This window comes from Pseudophryne corroboree, chromosome 5, assembly GCF_028390025.1.
Source record: "Pseudophryne corroboree isolate aPseCor3 chromosome 5, aPseCor3.hap2, whole genome shotgun sequence".
Lineage (NCBI taxonomy): Eukaryota > Metazoa > Chordata > Amphibia > Anura > Myobatrachidae > Pseudophryne > Pseudophryne corroboree.
In genome coordinates, this window is record NC_086448.1 from 344,407,193 (window position 1) to 344,430,441 (window position 23,249).

The following is a 23,249-nucleotide window of genomic DNA, read 5'->3' on the forward strand; positions in this document are numbered from 1 at the left end:
CTGTACGTCAGTATACTGCTAGTGACACTATCATTTTATGTCAGTATACGGTAGACATTTAGACCTTGAATGTCAACATTGCCATAATGTCGATATTGTGACGGTCAGCAGCCGACTTTGAGGGTTAGATGACAAGTCAATTGAAAAATGCATTGTTGACATACAGACTGACAATATGCCATTGTCAACATTATTAATGTTGACACTACCACTGGACGTCAGTATATTGCTGGTGACAGTACCGCTGGATGACAGTATACTGCTGGTGACTATAGCACTGGATGTCCATATTCTGCTGGTGACACCGTAGCACTGGACGTCCACATAATGCTGGTGACCATAGCACTGGATGCCCATATACTGCTGGTGACTATAGCACTGGATGTCCATATACTGCTGGTGACTTTAGCACTGGATGTTCATATACTGCTGGTGACCATAGCACTGGATGTCCACATAGTGCTGGTGACCATAGCACTGGATGTTCATAAACTGCTGATGACACCATAGCACTGGACGTCCACATACTGCTGGTGACCATAGCACTGGACGTCCACATACTGCTGGTGACCATAGCACTGGATGTCCATATACTGCTGGTGACTATAGCACTGAACGTCCACATACTGCAGGTGACCGTAGCACTGGACGTTCACATACTACTGGTGACCATAGCACTGGACGTCCACATACCTCTGGTGACCATAGCACTGGACGTCCACATACTGCTGGTGACCATAGCACTGGACGTCCACATACTGCTGGTGACCATAGCACTTGACGTCAGTACCACTGGATGTCTATATACTGCATACTGCTGGAGACAGTATCACTATATGTTAATATTGTGACACTACCACTAAACATCAGTATACTGCTGGTTACAATACCACTGGACGTTACAAAGCATGCAGAGGCATTTTTTATAATCAGGCACAAAGGGAGCGATTCAATTGTTTAGGGCTTCTATTTTTCCCGTCTAAATGGTATGTTTAGACACCCAAACAATTAGTCACAATTCAATTGTTTCTGGGCACCCATGCATATCGTGCATGTCGCATCAAAACAGACAGGGTTTAGCAGCATAAAGCAGCTAAACCCATCTAAAGTTTTGCTTTAGGCGTCTAAACTCCAATTTGAATGCTCAAAGTGCCCACTTAGGGGGTCATTCCGACCCGTTCGCTCGCTGCGTTTTAACGCAGCAGAGCGAACGGGTCTCTGCTGCGCATGCGCCGGCGCCGTATTGCGCCTGCGGGACGGCCGAAGGCCGTAGCAGGACAGCGGTCGCCTCTGCCTGATTGACAGGCAGAGGCGATCGATGGGCGGGAGGGGGCGAAGCGGCGGCGTTTGGCCGCCGTTTCGTAGGCGCTGGCCGGCCGACGCAGGCGTGGCCGGACCGAGCGGGGTGCAGGCCGCAGCGGCTGCGTGATGTTATACGCAGCCGCTGCAGGCCAGGGAGCGAGGAGTAGCTCCCGGCCAGCACGCTAAAGCTGCGCTGGTCGGGAGCTACTCCTGAAGTGCAAAGGCATCGCCGCTGTGCGATGCCTTTGCACTTCTGCAAGGGGGGCTGGACTGACATGCGGGGCGGACTAGACCTGTGCTGGGCGTCCCCCCGCATGTCAGGAAAGATGATCGTAGCTGTGCTAAATTTAGCACAGCTACGATCAACTTGGAATGACCCCCTTAGTGCACACTTTTTCTCACTCCTCAGGAGGCTACGAGTAGAAATGTCACCCCCGCAGTTAACGGGCATCTAACGGAACAATTGAATTGTTCCATTTTGCTCCCCCTGGTGGTAGCAGCAAGTGAAAACAATTGAATCGCCTCCTAAAAGTTGGATGTAACAATTAATACTGTCAGCCTGTGGTACGGTATATTTATTTTGCATGAAGGGGATAATGTGTATATTAATGAAAACGCATTAACAATGAAAGATACAGATAGAATGCATTGAGGAAACCAATCATCTTACGTACTTCTGTGAGCTTTGTCTTCAACATCTTTCTGCAAGCTTGTAACACTGGTTAAGTTGATAACTCTTCTCCTCGGTGTGGAAGCCGCTGTCACTGTCCCATCAGCCTCTTCTTCAGCCATTTCAACATCTGACTCTGCACGTGGTCTTTTCTTCCTACATGAGCACATGTACAATTTCATGACTTGACTTATTACAAGGAAAACTAATACAGGTTGAGTATCCCATATCCAAATATTCCGAAATACGGAATATTCCGAAATACAGACTTTTTTGAATGAGAGTGAGATAGTGAAACCTTTGTTTTCTGATGGATCAATGTACACAAACTTTGTTTAATACACAAAGTTATTAAAAATATTGTATTAAATGACCTTCAGGCTGTGTGTATAAGGTGTATATGAAACATATATGAATTGTGTGAATATACACACACTTTATTTAATGCACAAAGTTATAAAAAAATATTGTATTAAATTACCTTCAGGCTGTGTGTATAAGGTGTATATGAAACATAAATGCATTCTGTGCTTAGATTTAGGTCCCATCACCATGATATCCCATTATGGTATGCAATTATTCCAAAATACGGAAAAATCCCATATCCAAAATACTTCTGGTCCCAAGCATTTTGGATAAGGGATACTCAACCTGTATTTATACATTTTATTTAAGTAAGAAAGCCAAATTTATTTATTTTTTAGCAAAATTTAACATTTTGATTTAATTAGCTAATGAAATTATTTGAAATGATTGCCACCGGTTGAGCAGGTAGCTTTTGAGTGTGGACATAGGAGCTAATATATTTAAAAAAAGAAGACAGGCGGCGTGGCCTAACTGTTAAAAGAAGCAGACATGTCTCCTCAGTGAAGAGAAACAGAAGAAACCAGCGCTAATTGCTCATGATATAAATTAATTTAAAACTCTGAAAGGCTTGTACAATTATTCAACACATTTATTATCATATAAAATTGACCATATAAAATCAATAGATATATTGCCACATAAGCCTGTAAGTAATATTTAAAAATCCACACTGCTGGCTAGGGGATCGCTCAAATGGTGTCAAAGTCACTGAATATGACCCTCAATAATCGGTCACTAGCATGTATCCGATGTTATAGCATTCATGAGGTTATTACCAGTGATAATTGTGCAGATTATGTCCACCTCATACACAGCGAAAAATCCTTGGAGAAGTCCTTTGGTGAGGATAAATTCCAAAGTGGTGGATGCTGCAATTCAAAGTCCAGTATTTTGCAGAGTGGTATCCAATAGGTGCCAGCAGAAAGTGGGTATAGGAACAGGCAGAAAAGGCTCAACGCGTTTTGCTGGTTAATGTAGTCCAGCTTCCTCAGTGCTCCAGCTCAAATCCCCCTTTTTAGCCGATATTTCTATTCCCCGACCTCTCCTACTCCCACTAATTGCTCCCTCACGCCTCACTGACCTCCTCTGCTGCCGCTGGCCTAGGTCCGCGGAATCGGGTAACACCCGTGGAGCTCCCGCGGATTGCGGCCTACCCGCCCCTCTGCAGCTGCGGCCTCTGTTCTGGCCGGACGCCGAGGACGGACCTCCGTGGATGCTGCCTGGGACCTCCATCGTACCGTCTGCGGGCCCGGACCGTCGCTGACTCCCCTACGGCACTCTGTGACAGCCCACGCCAGCGCTCTGCCCTGACGGTGGCTGCCCTTCCCGGCTCAACCCGGCGCCGCCCGGCCTGCGGGCTCCAGCTCTCCATCTCTCCTCCCTGCTGACGGCGGCCATTTTAGAATCCCGGCGCCCTGATCCTCTGGCTCCTGACATCGGCGAGTCCCTTCTCCAGCTTGGGGCTCCAGGCTGCCTGCTGACAGTGCACAACCGCGTAAGGGTGCAGCTGGGGCTCATTACAACATCCTTCACCGACTGCCTCAGGCTCCTTCGTGGACCCTTTCAACAGAGGAGATTCACTTTCCACCTATCCGAATTGGTGACCCTGGCTGTTGGCTGGTCCAGGCCAGAGGCCCCTTACCTGTCTCCCCTCTAAGTGGTACCTGGATGGACACCTCCGGAGACCATGAGATTTTCCATTAAGAGGAGCGGAGTTCTCAGCTGAAGGGACAATCCCACACTTCTCATACACCAGCCAGCCTGGGCACCTTTTACCTTTCATTTATTTTACACTGACACTTTCATAACCCCCAGCACAACTTGCTCTCCTGGGAGGAAACACAGTGATTCGCAGCTCTAGCTTCTTGATATACATGCTGTTTCAGATTCTCTAATACAACAGCACCATCTTGTGGTTATTTTCGGTCCCTGCATGTTCTTTGATACAGCACCTCCAAAAATCCTCATTCTATTCAGTTACTATTCAGTGGCCTAGAATTGGGGGGTGACATTATTGCATTGGAAGCCGCCACAAGTTTTCTATAAACCCGCAGTGGGTGAAGACCCGTCTATACTCTGAAACAGACCCTCAGCTTGGAGTAGGCCTGCTACGGCCTCACTGAAAATACAATTCAGTGCAAAATCCTCTGTGAGCCCGACAATTCTGTGAAGATGTAACTATTTACTTACGCTTCCACCCCCGCTACTCTACAACCTGAACTATTATAGCTCACGCGTATGTTCATATGACGCTACCTTGAGAAAGTATCTATTCCACCCTGATGATTTTACTATTTGACGCTGCAATTTGTAGTTCTAAATATGCCTCCTTAACATTCAAAGGACCAACCCTCAGTTTCCACAGTGAACTATTTCAAACACACCCCTCCGGAGCTGCCCTCCAAATCATCGCGCAAAATCGATGCCGACCCAAAGCTCAATCTGCATAAAAGCTCCAAAATGGATCAATCCCCTATTGATAACACACCTAAACGAGACTTGGGGGATGACTCTCCTCTGACGCTGGGGCTCATGAAGCAATTGCTCACCTCGTTTAAAACGGACATTGTGGCCGACTTCACAACCGCTCTGCAGACTTGTCAACAGTCTGTGGACGCGGTGGGTCAAAGAACGGACCATCTTGAAAATAAGCTCGAAGAAGTGGTCAAGTCACATAACAACCTGATTGATAAGTATGACGACCTTCAATCCGAAGTTACAGAACTCAGACGTAAAACATGTGACTTAGAAGATAGATCGCGACGTCAGAATATTAAGTTCAGAGGGATCCCGGAAGACGTCTCGAATTCTGATTTGACACAATTCATCACTGGCATATTTATGAAACTTACTCCCTACGGTGACGTTGCACGAATTCTTGATAGATCGCATCCACAGGTTACCTAGGGCGAGGAACGCCCCTAGAGACACACCTAGGGACACCCTGATGAGGCTACACTATTGCCATATTAAACAGAAAATTCTCCGGGCGGCCTTTTTTCGGCTACCTCGTCCTCCATCTTGGGCGATCTTCAAATATTTGGTGACCTCTCTGCAGCTACCCTTGCCTTACGGAGGTCTTACTACCCAGTCACTAAGGTGCTTCGATCAGCAGATATTCCATACAAATGGGGCTTCCCTTTAAAGCTCCTCATTAAACACAACGGAACCACCACCTCCATTACTTCCCCGGAGGCGGGTATTCGGCTTCTGGCAGCCTAGAACTTGTCGGATACCTCTCCTAAACGCTCTTGTGATCTTAAAGTGGACCAAGAGTGGACAACAGTGGGCGGCTCAAAATGACCCCCACCTCTATCCAGCAGGTCGTATGATTAGTTTCCCGCGCTGTACATGAACTGTTATGCGGTCAAGGTAGCTGCCTGACCCTAGATGACTCCTATCCAGACTCAATATTGTTCTGAAGTTCGTATTTAAATCTAGTGGTTCATGTACCTCTCTTTTCATTAATGTTAGGGGCTGGGTGGCGCCAGTAGAATTATATGTATTATGTTCTGTATCCTGTGTTCTGTACTTATTGGCATATGATTCGTGCTACTGTATACATCTGTCCCTCAGCCTGGAGTGACTTCTATAGTATATTTACATAACTGTGGGACGATGTCGCTGGTAAGTTCATCGTTATTGCAACTTTTTATACTACTTGAAACTACGTTACTAATTGTGTGATACCACTGTTTACTTTCCTTGGTTTTGCAGTTTAATCTGTTAGTACCGTTATACAAATGGTTATTTCTTTGATAATGTTCATTATGTAGCGGAGGTGGACTTTTCGACCCCTTCACGTCCTCGTCGTGTTGCCTTACTGGGCAGCCCATGGTGACATCTCTATGGTCTTTCTTTTTTTTTCTTCCCCTTTCCCTTTACTTTTCCCCAACCCATATGTTTGACAGCTCATCCACTAGCACAAGAGACTTTGCTATTGCTATGGTACGACTATTGATAGCTTTCATTGTACATATCCTCCCGATGGAACTAACCTGGTCCACATTTCTTAGTAACACATTTTTTATTTTGACCCAACATTGTTAATATACTTTCGATTAATGCAAAGGGATTGAACTCCCCGAACAAACGCAAGTTAGCCTTGAATTATTTTGCTAAACACAAAGCCCATATAGTAGCGGTCCAGGAAACACATTTTATAAATTCTAACACCCCTCAAAAAAAAGCAGGGGTTGCTATCCTCGTATCTCATGCTTGTAACTTCACCCTAGATAAACAATTATCTGACCAAGAGGGTAGATATGTTATTTTGCAGGGAAAATTAGATGATAAACCAATAACGTTAGCTGCTGTTTATGTTCCTAATACTAGACAGATCTCATTTATCAGGAAATTCTGTAAAGTCCTCCAGAAAAAATAGGATTTTGGTACTTACCAGGTAAATCCTTTTCTTTGAATCCATAGGGGGCACTGGAGTACTCTTGGGATATGGACGGGCGTAGCCGAACAAAGGCACTGAATATTTAAATTTAGGACTCTCCCCCTCCTCCATATCCCCGAGTACCTCAGTGTACTCTCTCAGTGTTTTTTACTGAGCGAACAGGAACGATATAGAGAGGTTGACAATGGAGAATACCTATAACATAACGGACAACAACAATGTTGACCCATAACCTTACTGTCAACTAAACAGTTGACACCATAACCGATAGAACTTTATAATTTGAACCAATCGGTGAAAATGTGTTAACATAAGCTCCTCTGAGCTTAATATCAATCAAGTAAAACTTGTTACCCTAAGCTCCCTTGAGCTTAAAACAACCCAGGTAAAACTGCTCTGGGTGGGCGTCCAGTGCCCCCTATGGATTCAAAGAAAAGGATTTACCTGGTAAGTACCAAAATCCTATTTTCTTTATCATCCACTAGGGGTCACTGGAGTACTCTTGGGACGTACCAAAGCTTCCCTCGTGGGCGGGAGAGCTGTTTGATACTTGTAACAGTAGGCAGCCCAAAGCTAGATGCTGATGGCGCCACCATTCATAACGTGTAAACGTGCACAAACGTGGTGCACTAAAGGCTATGTAGCCGCGTCGTAGACGCTCCACGACCCGCTGGGTCTGACATTCCCACAGAACCTGTGGGATGAGCTATTACTGACGTAGGCGATTGTAACTTAGCCTTAAAGTAAGCCTGACTTGTAGTCATTATTATTATCCAACTGGATAATGTCTGCTGAGAAACTGGCTAACCCCAGTTGGCAGTATCATAGAGAACAAACAACGTATTCATATCACGTACTGTAGACGTTCGGGACATATATAAACGCGTAATGCGTGTACCACATTCAGAATTCTAGAATGTGCTGTCCACACAGGAACCACTATTGGTATATTGATGTGAAGGATACGAAAGCGGAATTCGTCCGAAACTCTGCTTTGTCATGAGAAAACTCAAATACGGTGGCTTGGAATACAAGGCACCCCAATTATGAAACCAAAACCCTTGCCGAAGCCAAGGCTAGAAGAAAAATGTTTTCCAAAGTGAGAAACTTAATTCCCATTTGTTGTAAGGGTTCAAAATATGAAAACTGTAAGACATCTGAACCCAACCTCAAGTCGTCTGGCGCTGTAGGTGGGATAAATAGAGTCTGAACTTTGATGACACCTTGTAGAAAGATGTGTACAGACGCAAATAGAGGCAAACGTCTTTGAAAATAAGTTTACCACACAGATACCTGCACTCTTAGTGCAGATCAACACAGTTTTCCATCCCACCCCGTTTAACAGAATACGGGTAACCTGAAGGATGATGTTGGAAACCTCCGAGGTTTACAAGCTATGTAAGCACACGAAATTTTGTAATAATGAGCTGCCTTAAGCGGCTTACTAACTTGTAACAGGGTTGGTATAACCGATACTGTAATGCTCTATTTCTTAAGAGGGTGGTCTGAACCCTCACCCCGTCAACCGCAGCTGCGGTACATAGGTAATAGGTACATAGGTAACTATGGGTAAAAATAAGAATTTACTTACCGATAATTCTATTTCTCGGAGTCCGTAGTGGATGCTGGGGTTCCTGAAAGGACCATGGGGAATAGCGGCTCCGCAGGAGACAGGGCACAAAAAGTAAAGCTTTAGGATCAGGTGGTGTGCACTGGCTCCTCCCCCTATGACCCTCCTCCAAGCCAGTTAGGTACTGTGCCCGGACGAGCGTACACAATAAGGGAGGAATTTTGAATCCCGGGTAAGACTCATACCAGCCACACCAATCACACCGTACAACTTGTGATCTAAACCCAGTTAACAGTATGATAACAGCGGAGCCTCTGAAAAGATGGCTCACAACAATAATAACCCGATTTTTGTAACTATGTACAAGTATTGCAGATAATCCGCACTTGGGATGGGCGCCCAGCATCCACTACGGACTCCGAGAAATAGAATTATCGGTAAGTAAATTCTTATTTTCTCTATCGTCCTAGTGGATGCTGGGGTTCCTGAAAGGACCATGGGGATTATACCAAAGCTCCCAAACGGGCGGGAGAGTGCGGATGACTCTGCAGCACCGAATGAGAGAACTCCAGGTCCTCTTTTGCCAGGATATCAAATTTGTAGAATTTTACAAACGTGTTCTCCCCTGACCACGTAGCTGCTCGGCAGAGTTGTAATGCCGAGACCTCTCGGGCAGCCGCCCAAGATGAGCCCACCTTCCTTGTGGAATGGGCCTTAACCGATTTAGGCTGTGGCAGGCCTGCCTCAGAATGTGCAAGTTGAATTGTGTTACAAATCCAACGAGCAATCGACTGCTTAGAAGCAGGCGCACCCAACTTGTTGGGTGCATACAGTATAAACAGCGAGTCAGATTTTCTGACTCCAGCTGTCCTGGAACATATTTTCAGGGCCCTGACAACTTCTAGCAACTTGGAGTCCTCCAAGTCCCTAGTAGGTGCAAGGCACCACAATAAGCTGGTTCAGGTGAAACACTGACACCACCTTAGGGAGAGAACTGGGGACGAGTCCGCAGCTCTGCCCTGTCCGAATGGACAAACAGATATGGGCTTTTTTGAGAAAAAAACACCAATTTGACACTCGCCTGGTCCAGGCCAGGGCCAAGAGCATGGTCACTTTTTATGTGAGATGCTTCAAATCCACATATTTGACTGGTTTTAAACCAATGTGATTTGAGGAATCCCAGAACTACGTTGAGATCCCACAGTGCCACTGGAGGCACAAAAAAGGGGTTTGTATATGCAATACTCCCTTGACAAACTTCTGGACTTCAGGAACTGAAGCCAATTCTTTCTGGAAGAAAATTTACAGGGCCGAATTTGAACCTTAATGGACCCCAATTTGAGGCCCATAGACACTCCTGTTTGCAGGAAATGCAGGAAACGACCGAGTTGAAATTTCTTTGTGGGGCCTTCCTGGCCTCACACCACGCAACATATTTTCGCCACACGTGGTGATAATGTTGTGCGGTCACCTCCTTTCTGGCTTTGACCAGGGTAGGAATGACCTCTTCCGGAATGCCTTTTTTCCCTTAGGATCCGGCTTTCCATCGCCATGCCGACAAACGCAGCTGCGGTAAGTCTTGGAACAGACATGGTACTTGCTGAAGCAAGTCCCTTCTTAGCGGCAGAGGCCATAAGACCTCTGTAAGCATCTCTTGAAGTTCCGGGTACCAAGTCCTTCTTGGCCAATCCGGAGCCATGAGTATAGTTCTTACTCCTCTACGTCTTATAATTCTCAGCACCTTAGGTATGAGAAGCAGAGGAGGGAACACATACACCGACTGGTACACCCACGGTGTTACCAGAACGTCCACATCTATTGCCTGAGGGTCTCTTGACCTGGCGCAATACCTGTCCCGTTTTTTGTTCAGACGGGACGCCATCATGTCCACCTTTGGTATTTCCCAACGGTTTACAATCATGTGGAAAAAACTTCTCAATGAAGTTTCCACTCTCCCGGGTGGAGGTCGTGCTGAGGAAGTCTGCTTCCCAGTTTCCATTCCCGGGATGAAAAACTGCTGACAGTGTTATCACATGATTTTCCGCCCAGCGAAAAATCCTTGCAGTTTCTGCCATTGCCCTCCTGCTTCTTGTGTCGCCCTGTCTGTTTACGTGGGCGACTGCCGTGATGTTTTTCCCACTGGATCAATACCGGCTGACCTTGAAGCAGAGGTCTTGCTAAGCTTAGAGCATTATAAATTTACCCTTAGCTCCAGTATATTTATGTGGAGAAAAGTCTCCATACTTGATCACACTCCCTGGAAATTTTTCCCTTGTGTGACTGCTCCCCAGCCTCTCAGGCTGGGCTCCGTGGTTACCAGCATCCAATCCTGAATGCCGAATCTGCGGCCCTCTAGAAGATGAGCACTCTATAACCACCACAGGAGAGACACCCTTGTCCTTGGATATTGGGTTATCCGCTGATGCATCTGAAGATGCGATCCGGACCATTTGTCCAGCAGATCCCACTGAAAAGTTCTTACGTGAAATCTGCCGAATGGAATTGCTTCGCAGGAAGCCACCATCTTTACCAGGACCCTTGTGCAATGATGCACTGTTTTTAGGAGGTTCCTGACTTGCTCGGATAACTCCCTGGCTTTCTCTTCCGGGAGAAACACCTTTTTCTGGACTGTGTCCAGAATCATCCCTAGGCACAGCAGACGTGTCGTCGGGATCAGCTGCGATTTTGGAATATTTAGAATCCACCCGTGCTGATTGTAGCAGTATCCGAGATAGTGCTACTCCGACCTCCAACTGTTCCCTGGACTATGCCCCTATCAGGAGATCGTCCAAGTAAGGGATAATTAAGACGCCTTTTCTTCGAAGAAGAATCATCAATTCGGCCATTACCTTGGTAAAGACCCCGGGGTGCCGTGGACAATCCAAACGGCAGCGTCTGAAACTGATAGTGACAGTTCTGCACCACGAACCTGAGGTACCCTTAGTGAGAAGGGCAAATTTGGGACATAGAGGTAAGCATCCCTGATGTCCCGGGACACTATATAGTCCCCTTCTTCCTGGTTCGTTATCACTGCTCTGAGTGACTTCATCTTAATTTGAACCTTTGTAAGTGTTCAAAAAAAAATTTTTAGAATAAGTCTCACCTAGCCTTCTGGCTTCAGTACCACAATATAGTGTGGAATAATACCCCTTTTCTGTAGTAGGAGGGGTAATTTAATTATCACCTGCTGGGAATACAGCTTGTGAATTTTTTCCCATACTACCTCCTTGTCGGAGGGAGACTTGGTAAAGCAGACTTCAGGAGCCTGCGAAGGGGAAACGTCTCGACATTCCCATCTGTACCCCCGGGATACTACTTGTAGGATCCAGGGGTCCTGTACGGTCTCAGCGCCATGCTGAGAACTTGTCAGACGCGGTGGAACGCTTCTGTTCCTGGGAATGGGCTGCCTGCTGCAGTCTTCTTCCCTTTCCTCTATCCCTGGGCAGATATGATCTTATAGGGACGAGAGGACTGAGGCTGAAAAGACGGTGTCTTTTTCTGCAGAGATGTGACTTAGGGTAAAAAACTGTGGATTTTCCAGCAGTTGCCGTGACCACCAGGTCCGATGGACCGACCCCAAACAAGTCCTCTTCCTTTATACGGCCATACTGTGCCGTTTGGAATCTGCATCACCTGACCACTGTCGTGTCCATAACATCTTCTGGCAGTTATGGACATCGCGTTTATTCATGATGCCAGAGTGCAATTATCCCTCTGTGCATCTCGCATATATAGAAATGCTCTATAGTCAATAAAATACTGTCCCTGTCAAGGGTATCAATATTTTTAGTCAGGGAATCCGACCAAGCCACCCTAGCTCTGCACATCCAGGCTGAGGCGATCGCTGGCCGCAGTATAACACCAGTATGTGTGTATATACTTTTTATTATATTTTCCAGCCTCGTCAGCTGGTCCTTGAGGACGGCCCTATCTATAGACGGTACCGCCACTTGTTTTGATAAGCGTGTGAGCGCCTTATCCACCTTAAGGGGTGTTTCCCAACGCGCCCTAACTTCTGGCGGGAAAGGGTATACCGCCCATAATTTTCTATCGGGGGGAACCCACGCATCATCACACACTTTATTTAATTTATCTGATTCAGGAAAAACTATGGTAGTTTTTTCACATCCCACATAATACCCTCTTTTGTGGTACTTGTAGTATCAGAAATACGTAACACCTCCTTCATTGCCTTTAACGTGTGGCCCTAATAAGGAATACGTTTGTTTATTCACCGTCGACACTGGATTCAGTGTCCCTGTCTGTGTCGACCGACTAAAGTAAACGGGCGTTTTAAAACCCTTGACGGTGTTTTTGAGACGTCTGGACCGTACTAATTGTTTGTCGGCCGTCTCATGTCGTCAACCGACTTTGCAGCGTGTTGACATTATCACGTAATTTCCTAAATAAGCCATCCATTCCGGTGTCGACTCCCTAGAGAGTGACATCACCATTACAGGCAATTGCTCCGCCTCCTCACCAACATCGTCCTCCTACCTGTCGACACACACGTACCGACACACAGCACACACACAGGGAATGCTCTGATAGAGGACAGGACCCACTAGCCCTTTGGAGAGACAGAGGGAGAGTTTGCCAGCACACACCAAAAACGCTATAATTATATAGGGACAACCTTATATAAGTGTTTTCCCTTATAGCATCTTAATATATATATAAGCATATCGCCAAATTAGTGCCCCCCCTCTCTGTTTTAACCCTGTTTCTGTAGTGCAGTGCAGGGGAGAGCCTGGGAGCCTTCCCTCCAGCCTTTCTGTGAGGGAAAATGGCGCTGTGTGCTGAGGAGATAGGCCCCGCCCCTTTTTCGGCGGCCTCGTCTCCCGCTCTTAACGGATTCTGGCAGGGGTTAAATATCTCCATATAGCCTCCGGAGGCTATATGTGAGGTATTTTTAGCCAAAATAGGTATTCATTTGCCTCCCAGGGCGCCCCCCTCCCAGCGCCCTGCACCCTCAGTGACTGCCGTGTGAAGTGTGCTGAGAGGAAAATGGCGCACAGCTGCAGTGCTGTGCGCTACCTTTAGAAGACTGAGGAGTCTTCTGCCGCCGATTCTGGACCTCTTCTTACTTCAGCATCTGCAAGGGGGCCGGCGGCAAGGCTCCGGTGACCATCCAGGCTGTACCTGTGATCGTCCCTCTGGAGCTGATGTCCAGTAGCCAAGAAGCCAATCCATCCTGCACGCAGGTGAGTTCACTTCTTCTCCCCTAAGTCCCTCGTTGCAGTGATCCTGTTGCCAGCAGGACTCACTGTAAAATAAAAAACCTAAGCTAAACTTTCCTAAGCAGCTCTTTAGGAGAGCCACCTAGATTGCACCCTTCTCGGCCGGGCACAAAAATCTAACTGGCCTGGAGGAGGGTCATAGGGGGAGGAGCCAGTGCACACCACCTGATCCTAAAGCTTTACTTTTTGTGCCCTGTCTCCTGCGGAGCCGCTATTCCCCATGGTCCTTTCAGGAACCCCAGCATCCACTAGGACGATAGAGAAAGAACGTTCCCTGATGTAACAGGTTGGACGTATTATGAGCGGGCCAAGATCGTGTGCAAGTATTCCTTGGAAATTCGAGAAGCAAACTTCTCTCGAAACCCATGAGATACCCCCAGTATGACTGTGACGAACTGTTTTATGATCCGTTTTGGCAACGGAGAGAGCAGCGTGGCGGAGCCAGATACACGATGCTGAATGACCACATGAATGTGAGAGACTCCACCGCCACTGCCCTTGTGATCTGTTGTTTTGTACACATACTGAGCTTTTGTAATTGTGGCGAGATGCCATCATGTATACTTGAGGGTAACCCCCTTCTGTGGACTCACATATGAAACACCTCTGGATTTAATGTCCAGTTTTCAGGATCCAAATTCTGACGGTTGTGATCATCTGTCTAACAGATGTCCACTCACTGAATGATCTCTTGACATTTTCACATAATGGTGTTCTGAGCCATTGAGGATTTGAGTTACCTGCCGCATTGCCATGCGGATTCTTGGTTCTCCCTGGTTGTTGTGTATGCAACTGCCGTTGCCTTGTCTGACTGCCCCTGGTTAGACTGAAAACGAATCATGTATTGCATTGTAAAATGCACGGAGTTCTAGGACATTTATCGACAGCAATCTGTCGTGATCCGTTTTAGAACCTTTGTCGCTGATTTGAACTACAAATCCTGACCCTCTGCGACTCTCGTCCAGAGTATATGCACCCTTGTACCTCTGTGGGAAACGCGAGTGAAGGGTGGCGAACTAAATTGAACACACATCTTTATTCTTAATAGGTGAATACACCAATGTACCGCTAGTGTGCGTGTTTTGCACTAATTACTAGATGTACATTTGTTCTTGCTGGTGTAGTAGGTAAAATTATAATCTTACCTAGGAATTGACATCATTTAGTGTCGAACTTGATCTGCTACCGCAGTATACCTTAGTAGCACAAGTTAGAGGAACTTTGTTGAGACAAAATTCTTATGAGCAAATCATCTAAGATAGAGAAACTCTGTTGAGACAGAGTTTTTATGTGAGATGAGCTATCATCCCAACATCACTTTGGTAAATACCCGAGTCGATAAGCAACGGTAGACCTGAAATGGTTAATGGTTGTGGCGATTTGCAAACGCTAGAACCTGTGATGAACAAACCGGAATGGGTAAGTACGCATTGTGAAGATTAAATGCAATTATGCAATTTTGTGGCTCCAATAAGCAAATACTAACCGCAAAAATTCCATTTCCTAACTGTAGTAAGTGACTTGCTGATTGATATTGCGACGGAGCTGTTTGGTTTTGCTCAAACAGAGGGGAATAAGTAACTCTGACTCTGTTGGAGTACTACTGCCTGGTTTATAAACCAGCAAAGACTAAATGGCAACCTGCCAAACCGTTCGACAGAGGCAGTTTTGTCCTTTAAGCTGTAAATAGCTGAGACATTCATGAGTTGAAGTCATGAAACCTCGCAAATGTAACATGTAAAGACGCGCTTCCCCAATTGTAAAAGAGGTCATCAAACCACTGGCTTGCTGACTGTAACGTCCTGTCGTTACAAGGCGTGACTGTTTCTTATAAAGGGATAAAACGCCGTTACAAGTATACTGTATGCGGTAATGGCTGAATATCATAAAGGGATAAATATATCAAATTTAGGAGCAAACAAGCTCTGGCCTTGTCGCGCTTAACTAGCGTCAATGAAAGTAACCGGCGTTAGCAGAAGCTTTACAGATATACTCTGCAGCTTCTTTTAACCGTGATCGTCATTGTTTCATACATAAATTCTAGTGACCCAAATGTATCCTGGGTTTTTATAATGTTTGACAGAAACGCATCTAGCAATGGCGAATCGCGTCCTTTTGGAAACGATTATGTATGGTTGTCAAAAACCCCGCACTATCTGAGTGCTGGACTAATGTACCCTTCTCACTCGTAGTTATCGGTGTGAGATTTGACATAGAATCGTGCATTAATATTATAAGACCAGTGAAATAAACACTCTGGTACCCAAAGGGAAATTGGCCCTTTGGAAAGACTGTCTTTTGTTAGAGCTGGCGGAGTCATTCCGAGACTCCGATGTTACCGCTCTTTTAATTTGAATTGCCAATGTTAACATAGGATTCTGTAAAATTAATTTTAGTCTGCACTAGAGCCTTACTCGCTATGTAGACAGACACCATAATATGCAACAGACAGACACTTGCACGACTTTGTGTCATATATATATATATATATATATATGTTATTGCTGAACAGCATATTCATATGAAACTCATGCTTGTTTCTCTCTACGGAAATCTTTAGTAAAAAAAACGAAAGATTTATTCGATATGAAGAGAAACCAAAGTATTCTTTATGTGAAAAGCAGTTCACATGGGCATATGAAACCCGAACCAAATTCCTACTAACTCCCCTGCGCCTCTGGTGGCTTAGAGATGTAGGGCAGGAATGTTCTAGAATTATGTAGAAATACAGATTACATGGCGGGCAGGAATTACATGGCTAACTTATGTGAAACCTGAACCAAAAAATTCCCACTAACACCCCTGCGCCTCCTTGTGGAGTAGAGGTGTATGGCCGGAATGTTCTGGAATTATAAGCTGGAAAAACAGCAATGATTAAAATGGCCCTAATGCCATGCTTTCACAGAAAATCACAGTACAGATTACCTGCTGCAGTGTTAATATAGGCTTAATAGCCTATTATACAGTTAATATAGGCTTAATAGCCTATTATACAGTGATAACACAGGTCTAGGATACAGTAAAATACCTGCATTTAGTTAGCCTTCCATTAATATGAACACTGCCTGCAGCCTTATATTGCAGCCTTAACAGAAAATCTGTTTAAAAAGCTGACCAGCCTATTATTAACCCATGCAGCCTTGCTATATGGTGCTGCTGCTATGGCATACTCCCCCTCACCCCCCCTGCAGCTGCGCTGCTTGTGAGGTAGTCTCCCCATGTTACCTGCAGCGGACGGGAGAGCAGGGGAGCGCTGTGTCTAGCGCTGGGGAGCCGTCCGGAAGAGCGGCCGGCGCCTTCATACATCATATCAGCGGCGTGCGGTGTTAGCGCAGGAAGAGCGGCCGGCGTCTGTGAGTGACGTGCGGCCGCTCTGTCTTAGAAAGCGGGTAGAGTGGCTGGCTCGGGCGGCGCCTGTGCCGGGTAATCAGCGCTGGGAGAGCGGCCGGCGTCTCTGAGTGACGTGCGGCCGCTCTGATCTCTAGCGTAGTTCAGCGGGGCATATCAATGGCGGCTTCAGCGGTGCAAACACCCACACAGCAGGGCGGCAGCGTGAGCTGACCGCCCTGACACCCCACCATACCTTGCCGCACTTACTGTAAGCTACGTCCTGCTTGTGACGGGCTTTCATCCTGGCTGTGACGGGGCTTTCTGTAAGCTCCGTCCAGTGTCAGACCCTGTGATTTTCATAGCGGCTGGGCATAGCGCGTATGAGCTCCCCCTGCTGTGCCGCCGGACGGAGCTCAGTATGAGCGCGAGGCATTAACCCCTACATAGCGGGGCGGCAGCCTGCGCTGACCGCCCCGTTTCCCCAGCCTACCTTTATGATCATGTCTGGCTGTGACGAGGCTTCTTCTGTGTAAGCTCCGTCCAGCTTCAGTGATGTGACTCATGGCTGTGACGGGGCTTCTTCTGTGTAAGCTCCGTTCAGCTCTGTAGTCCTGGCTGCGACGGGGCTTCTATGTTTAAGCTCCGTCCAGCTTCCAGTCAGCTTCCCAGTGATCTATGGCTGCGACGGGCTTCTTCTGTGCAAGCTCCGTCCAGCTCTCTAGTCCTGGCTGCTTGTAGGAGCAGTGGGCTGTCTGTGGCTGTGAGGGTGCTCTTTGTGAGGACCGACACGCCATGCTGTCTGTGGCTGTGAGGGTGCTCTTTGTGAGGACCGACACGCCATTCGCTGCCCGTGCAGCGGCACTATCCCGGACCCATGTTTTTCCAGAAACTGGGAAGGGATGTGCTAAGTGTAAAAATAAAAATTAAAAATAAAAATTAAAAATAAAAATCCAAGTGTGGTTATACCACAAGCCGATGTTCGTGCTGTGAGCACCGAAAAAACACTGAGAGAGTACACTGAGGTACTCGGGGATATGGAGGAGGGGGAGAGTCCTAAATTTAAATATTCAGTGCCTTTGTTCGGCTACGCCCGTCCATATCCCAAGAGTACTCCAGTGACCCCTAGTGGATGATAAAGAAATGTCACGGGACCTCATCTACTATTGGGCGATTTAACATTGCCCCAGACCCGTTGGTAGCTAGATCATCCTCTCGATGTTCGCAGCACTCGACCACGATAAAGGACAGCTCACGAGCATTTCGCCACATCCTCCACGAGAATGATCTGTACGATGTCTGGCCGGCTAAAAACCCTTCAGGTAGAGATTTCACCTTCTCTCCGGTCCACTCCTCTTTCTCGAGGATTGATCTTGCTATTTCTGACAAGTGGACTTTGCAAAATTTTAAACAGGCCTCTATCTTGCCAGTGTCCTGGTCGGACCACTCTGCACTATTTTTAAAATATATATCCTCCCCCTCTACACCCCCGGCTAGAATATGGCACTTCGGAGATTATCTCCTGACGGACTTAGTCGCTAAACAATCTCTCACCCTGGCCATTTCCCAATATCTAGAGGTAAACCACCCGGAGGACACGTCCCCCTTCAATAATTGGTGCGCCATGAAGGCGGTGGTTAGGGGCGGAGCTATTCAAGCTACTGCTCGTATTAGAAAAGCGTCCCAAAAATCTCAAATGGACCTAGAGCAGGCATGTCTAAACTGTGGCCCTCCTGCTGTTGAGAAACTACACATCCCAGCATGACCTGACACAGCTTCAGCATTCTCTGACAGCAAAACTGTGTCAAGGCATGCTGGGATATGAAGTTTCACAACAGCTGGAGGGCCACAGTTTGGACATGCCTGACCTAGAGGCTCTCATCTTAGACCTAGAAAATAAACTCAAACTATCTCCGGATAACAAATTAGTATATCGGTCCCTTATGTCCGCTAGGACGGAAATTAATAAAATTTAGCTTAAGGAGGGTCATAAAAACCTATTTAAACTAAAGCAAAAATTTTATACCAATGGCGATAAAGTGGGCAGAATGCTTGCGCGAAAATTATGGTGTAAAACAGCTCGTGAGCGTATTAAGTTAATCAATGCTCCAGGCTCGAAGGTTTCTAACCCTACTGATATTGCAGATGCATTTGCCACGTATTATACGTCTCTATATAATCTAAAGGATGACCCCTTAACTCCTCAACCCACTTTACCTTTAATTGATAATTTCCTAAATGGACTTAATCTCCCTTCCCTAACCGATGAAACTTTAGTCTTTGACTACACCTTTGTCTCCAGAAGAAGTTTCAGACACGATCGATTCTCTCCCACTGAATAAATCCCCCGGCCCTGATGGCTTTACCAATAATTTTTAGAAATGCTTTAAAGAGTCCTTGACCCCTCCCTTGACCAATATCTTTAACCACGCATCTGATTGTGGTGTGTTCCCTACTGAGATGCTAGAGGCCCGCATAGTGACATTCCCAAAATCAGGTAAAAACCCGACATTGATGTCCAACTATCGCCCGATAGCCCTTTTGAACACGGACATAAAAATTTACGCGAATCTTATAGCAAACTGATTATCCCCCTATTTGCCCTCTCTGCTACATCAAGATCAAGTGGGATTTGTCCAGGGACAAGCCCCTGACTATACCAGACGGATTATTGATTTTATTGACATATACTCAAATGTTAGCACTCCCCTATTGTTACTATCATTGGATGCCGAAAAGGCGTTTGACCGTGTACATTGGGCTACATGCGAACGGTTTTGGGTAGGTTCGGGTTTTCTGGGAGAATCTTATCCTTCATAATGGCCCTATATTCCGACCCATCTGCCACGGTATACATTAACGGTATGCTTTCTTCAAGATTTCCAATTACGCGCCAAGGTTGCCCCCTTTCTCCTCTGGTTTTCGCACTGTTAATAGAACCCCTTGCGAAAAAATTAGATTAAATTCAAACATAAAAGGGCCAGAGTTATTTGGTACAACATACAAAATCTGTCTATTTGCAGATGACGTTTTGCTCACCCTGGAAGACCCTAGCTCGGCTTTAGCGCATCTTTTTCCAGTCCTGGACGAATTTTCGAGGATCTCGTATTATAAACTGAACTGCTATAAAACCGAAGCTTTACCTGTCTGTATGCCCGCCACGGAGATCCTTGATCTGAAAGCGGACTATACGTTTGACTGGCAAGATAGAGGCTTAAAATACCTGGGCATACAGCTCACACCTGGTGTATCGGATTTGTGATCAGCTAATTACCTACCCTTACTGCAACAAATCACTCATTTAAAAACAGATTGGATGATGTATCATGTGTCGTGGTTCGGGCATATAGCGGCTTTAAAAATTATGATACTCCTCAAAATTTTATACCTACTCAGAACTATCCCTATTCTTCTCCCTAATTACTTGATAGATAAATTTTACACTGTCTTGAATAAATATGTTTGGCAGGGAAAAAAGGCAAGACTATCGAGAAAAATAATGTCCCTTGACAAGTCGGAGGGGGGCCTGGCCTATCTGGACCTCCGCAAATATAAAGCGGCGTGTATTCTGGCACAACTGGGCACATGGATGTCACCTGATAATTCCATGCCCTGGACCAAGATAGAACGAGGGAAGCTCCTCCCTTTACCTATGACAGATGTTCTCTGGCTATCGGAGATTGAGGGAAAATCTTTTGCTAATTTGGCTGGACACTATACATAAGTTTGGGGATATCCGCCTACCTTCTTCCGATTTGTCTTTACGGGGTTTGGCGTCCCTCATACCAGACTTAAGGTTAGATGATTGGGAGTCTCGGGGCATACTGACCCTCAAAGAACTTATGGACAATGATTCTCTCGCTTCATTCTCAGACCTCACATCGAGATTTTTACAAATTTTTACAAATACGCCATTGGTGGTTGCAGACATTCCCATACCCCTATAGACCCTCTCCTATCCCTACCTATGTTCATGAGCTGCTCACCAAGAGCGGAGCAAGAGGCTCTATATCCCGGTGGTATAATGTACTGAATATATCACAGAACCAATGCAAATTACCTTGTCAAATTAAATGGGAGGAAGACCTGAGCTACACTATAATGACTGAGGAATGGGAACATCTGTTTCAACACGCCCAACGTTTGTCGAAATGCACCAATCACACCGAATCATTTTATAAACTTTTGCATAGAGTAGATTTAACCCCAATTCGGTAGCATAAAATGAGCATTGATAACTCAAGCAATTGCTGGAGCGGTTGTGGTAATGTCGGTTCTCTACAGCACATATTTTGGACATGCCCAGCTATCACCACCTTGTGGTCCTCTGTATTTTCCCTGATATCAGAGGTCTTGGGCTTTAGAGTGTCCCCTCATCCCAAAATTGGGTATCCGTTTGGATGGTCGACCATGTTATGGTCGACAGTCATTAGGTCGACCACTATTGGTCGACATTGACATATGGTCAACACATGAAAATGGTCGACACATGAAAGGTCGACATGAGTTTTAAAAAAAATTGGGGAACTTTTCCATAATTTACGGTCCACGTGGACTACGATTGGGAACGGTAATCTTGCCCGAAGCGAGCCATGCGAGGGGACGCGGTGCACTAATTGGTGTTCCCCGTCACTTTACGCAGAAAACAGCACCAAAAAAAGTTTAAAAAATCATTTCGACCTTTCACGCGGTGACCATTTTCACGGTGTCGACAATTTGTCCATGTCGACCATACCAATGTCGACCAATAGTGGCCGACATAACGACTGTCGACCATAACATGGTCGACCATTCATACCGGAACCCCCAAATTGGCCCTCTTGCATATCTCTACTGAATATCTCACGAATAATGACAGATATTTAATGAACCATATTTTGTTTACTACCAAGATCCTCCTAGCGTACCATTGGCATACAAGTATTCTCCCCACAATAAAGATTATTGACGATGCAGCCCTGGCTCATTATGAGTTTGAGACTGCAGGTGCGAGCTACTCATCTTCCTTCCGCGTCCTGCTCACTTATTGTGTGGCTTCCCTGGAGTGATTATATACAACAAATCTCTTAGACACCCACCCGCACTAATTCTGATTTTTCTTATAATAAGAATTTACTTACCGATAATTCTATTTCTCGGAGTCCGTAGTGGATGCTGGGGTTCCTGAAAGGACCATGGGGAATAGCGGCTCCGCAGGAGACAGGGCACAAAAAGTAAAGCTTTAGGATCAGGTGGTGTGCACTGGCTCCTCCCCCATGACGCTCCTCCAAGCCTCAGTTAGGATACTGTGCCCGGACGAGCGTACACAATAAGGAAGGATTTTGAATCCCGGGTAAGACTCATACCAGCCACACCAATCACACTGTACAACCTGTGATCTGAACCCAGTTAACAGTATGATAACAGCGGAGCCTCTGAAAAGATGGCTCACAACAATAATAACCCGATTTTTGTAACTATGTACAAGTATTGCAGATAATCCGCACTTGGGATGGGCGCCCAGCATCCACTACGGACTCCGAGAAATAGAATTATCGGTAAGTAAATTCTTATTTTCTCTATCGTCCTAGTGGATGCTGGGGTTCCTGAAAGGACCATGGGGATTATACCAAAGCTCCCAAACGGGCGGGAGAGTGCGGATGACTCTGCAGCACCGAATGAGAGAACTCCAGGTCCTCCTCAGCCAGGGTATCAAATTTGTAGAATTTAGCAAACGTGTTTGCCCCTGACCAAGTAGCTGCTCGGCAAAGTTGTAAAGCCGAGACCCCTCGGGCAGCCGCCCAAGATGAGCCCACTTTCCTTGTGGAATGGGCTTTTACTGATTTTGGCTGTGGCAATCCTGCCACAGAATGTGCAAGCTGAATTGTACTACAAATCCAACGAGCAATCGTCTGCTTAGAAGCAGGAGCACCCAGCTTGTTGGGTGCATACAGGATAAACAGCGAGTCAGATTTTCTGACTCCAGCCGTCCTGGAAACATATATTTTCAAGGCCCTGACAACGTCAAGCAACTTAGAGTCCTCTAAGTCCCTGGTAGCCGCAGGTACCACAATAGGTTGGTTCATGTGAAATGCAGAAACCACCTTAGGTAGAAATTGAGGACGAGTCCTCAATTCCGCTCTGTCAGAATGAAAAATTAAGTAAGGGCTTTTATATGATAAAGCCGCCAATTCTGACACACGCCTGGCTGAAGCCAAGGCTAACAGCATCGACACCTTCCATGTGAGATATTTTAAGTCCACAGTGGAAAGTGGTTCAAACCAATGTGACTTTAGAAAACTCAACACCACATTGAGATCCCAAGGTGCCACTGGAGGCACAAAAGGAGGCTGTATGTGCAGGACCCCTTTTACAAATGTCTGAACTTCA

At 46.1% G+C, this 23,249-nt stretch overlaps 1 protein-coding gene and 1 pseudogene across 4 annotated transcripts in view; both read right to left on the reverse strand.

Moving 5' to 3' along the window:
* MLH1 (mutL homolog 1) overlaps positions 1-23,249 on the reverse strand; it is a 330,449-nt gene that overhangs the window by 92,223 nt on the left and 214,977 nt on the right. For all 4 annotated transcript variants that reach the window (XM_063922601.1, XM_063922603.1, XM_063922600.1 and 1 more), the window contains one exon: positions 1,977-2,128. In XM_063922601.1, coding sequence (XP_063778671.1) covers positions 1,977-2,128 — 152 coding nt within the window. The remainder of the gene's footprint in view (positions 1-1,976; positions 2,129-23,249) is intronic.
* Positions 16,050-16,159, reverse strand: LOC134931310 (U5 spliceosomal RNA; annotated as a pseudogene).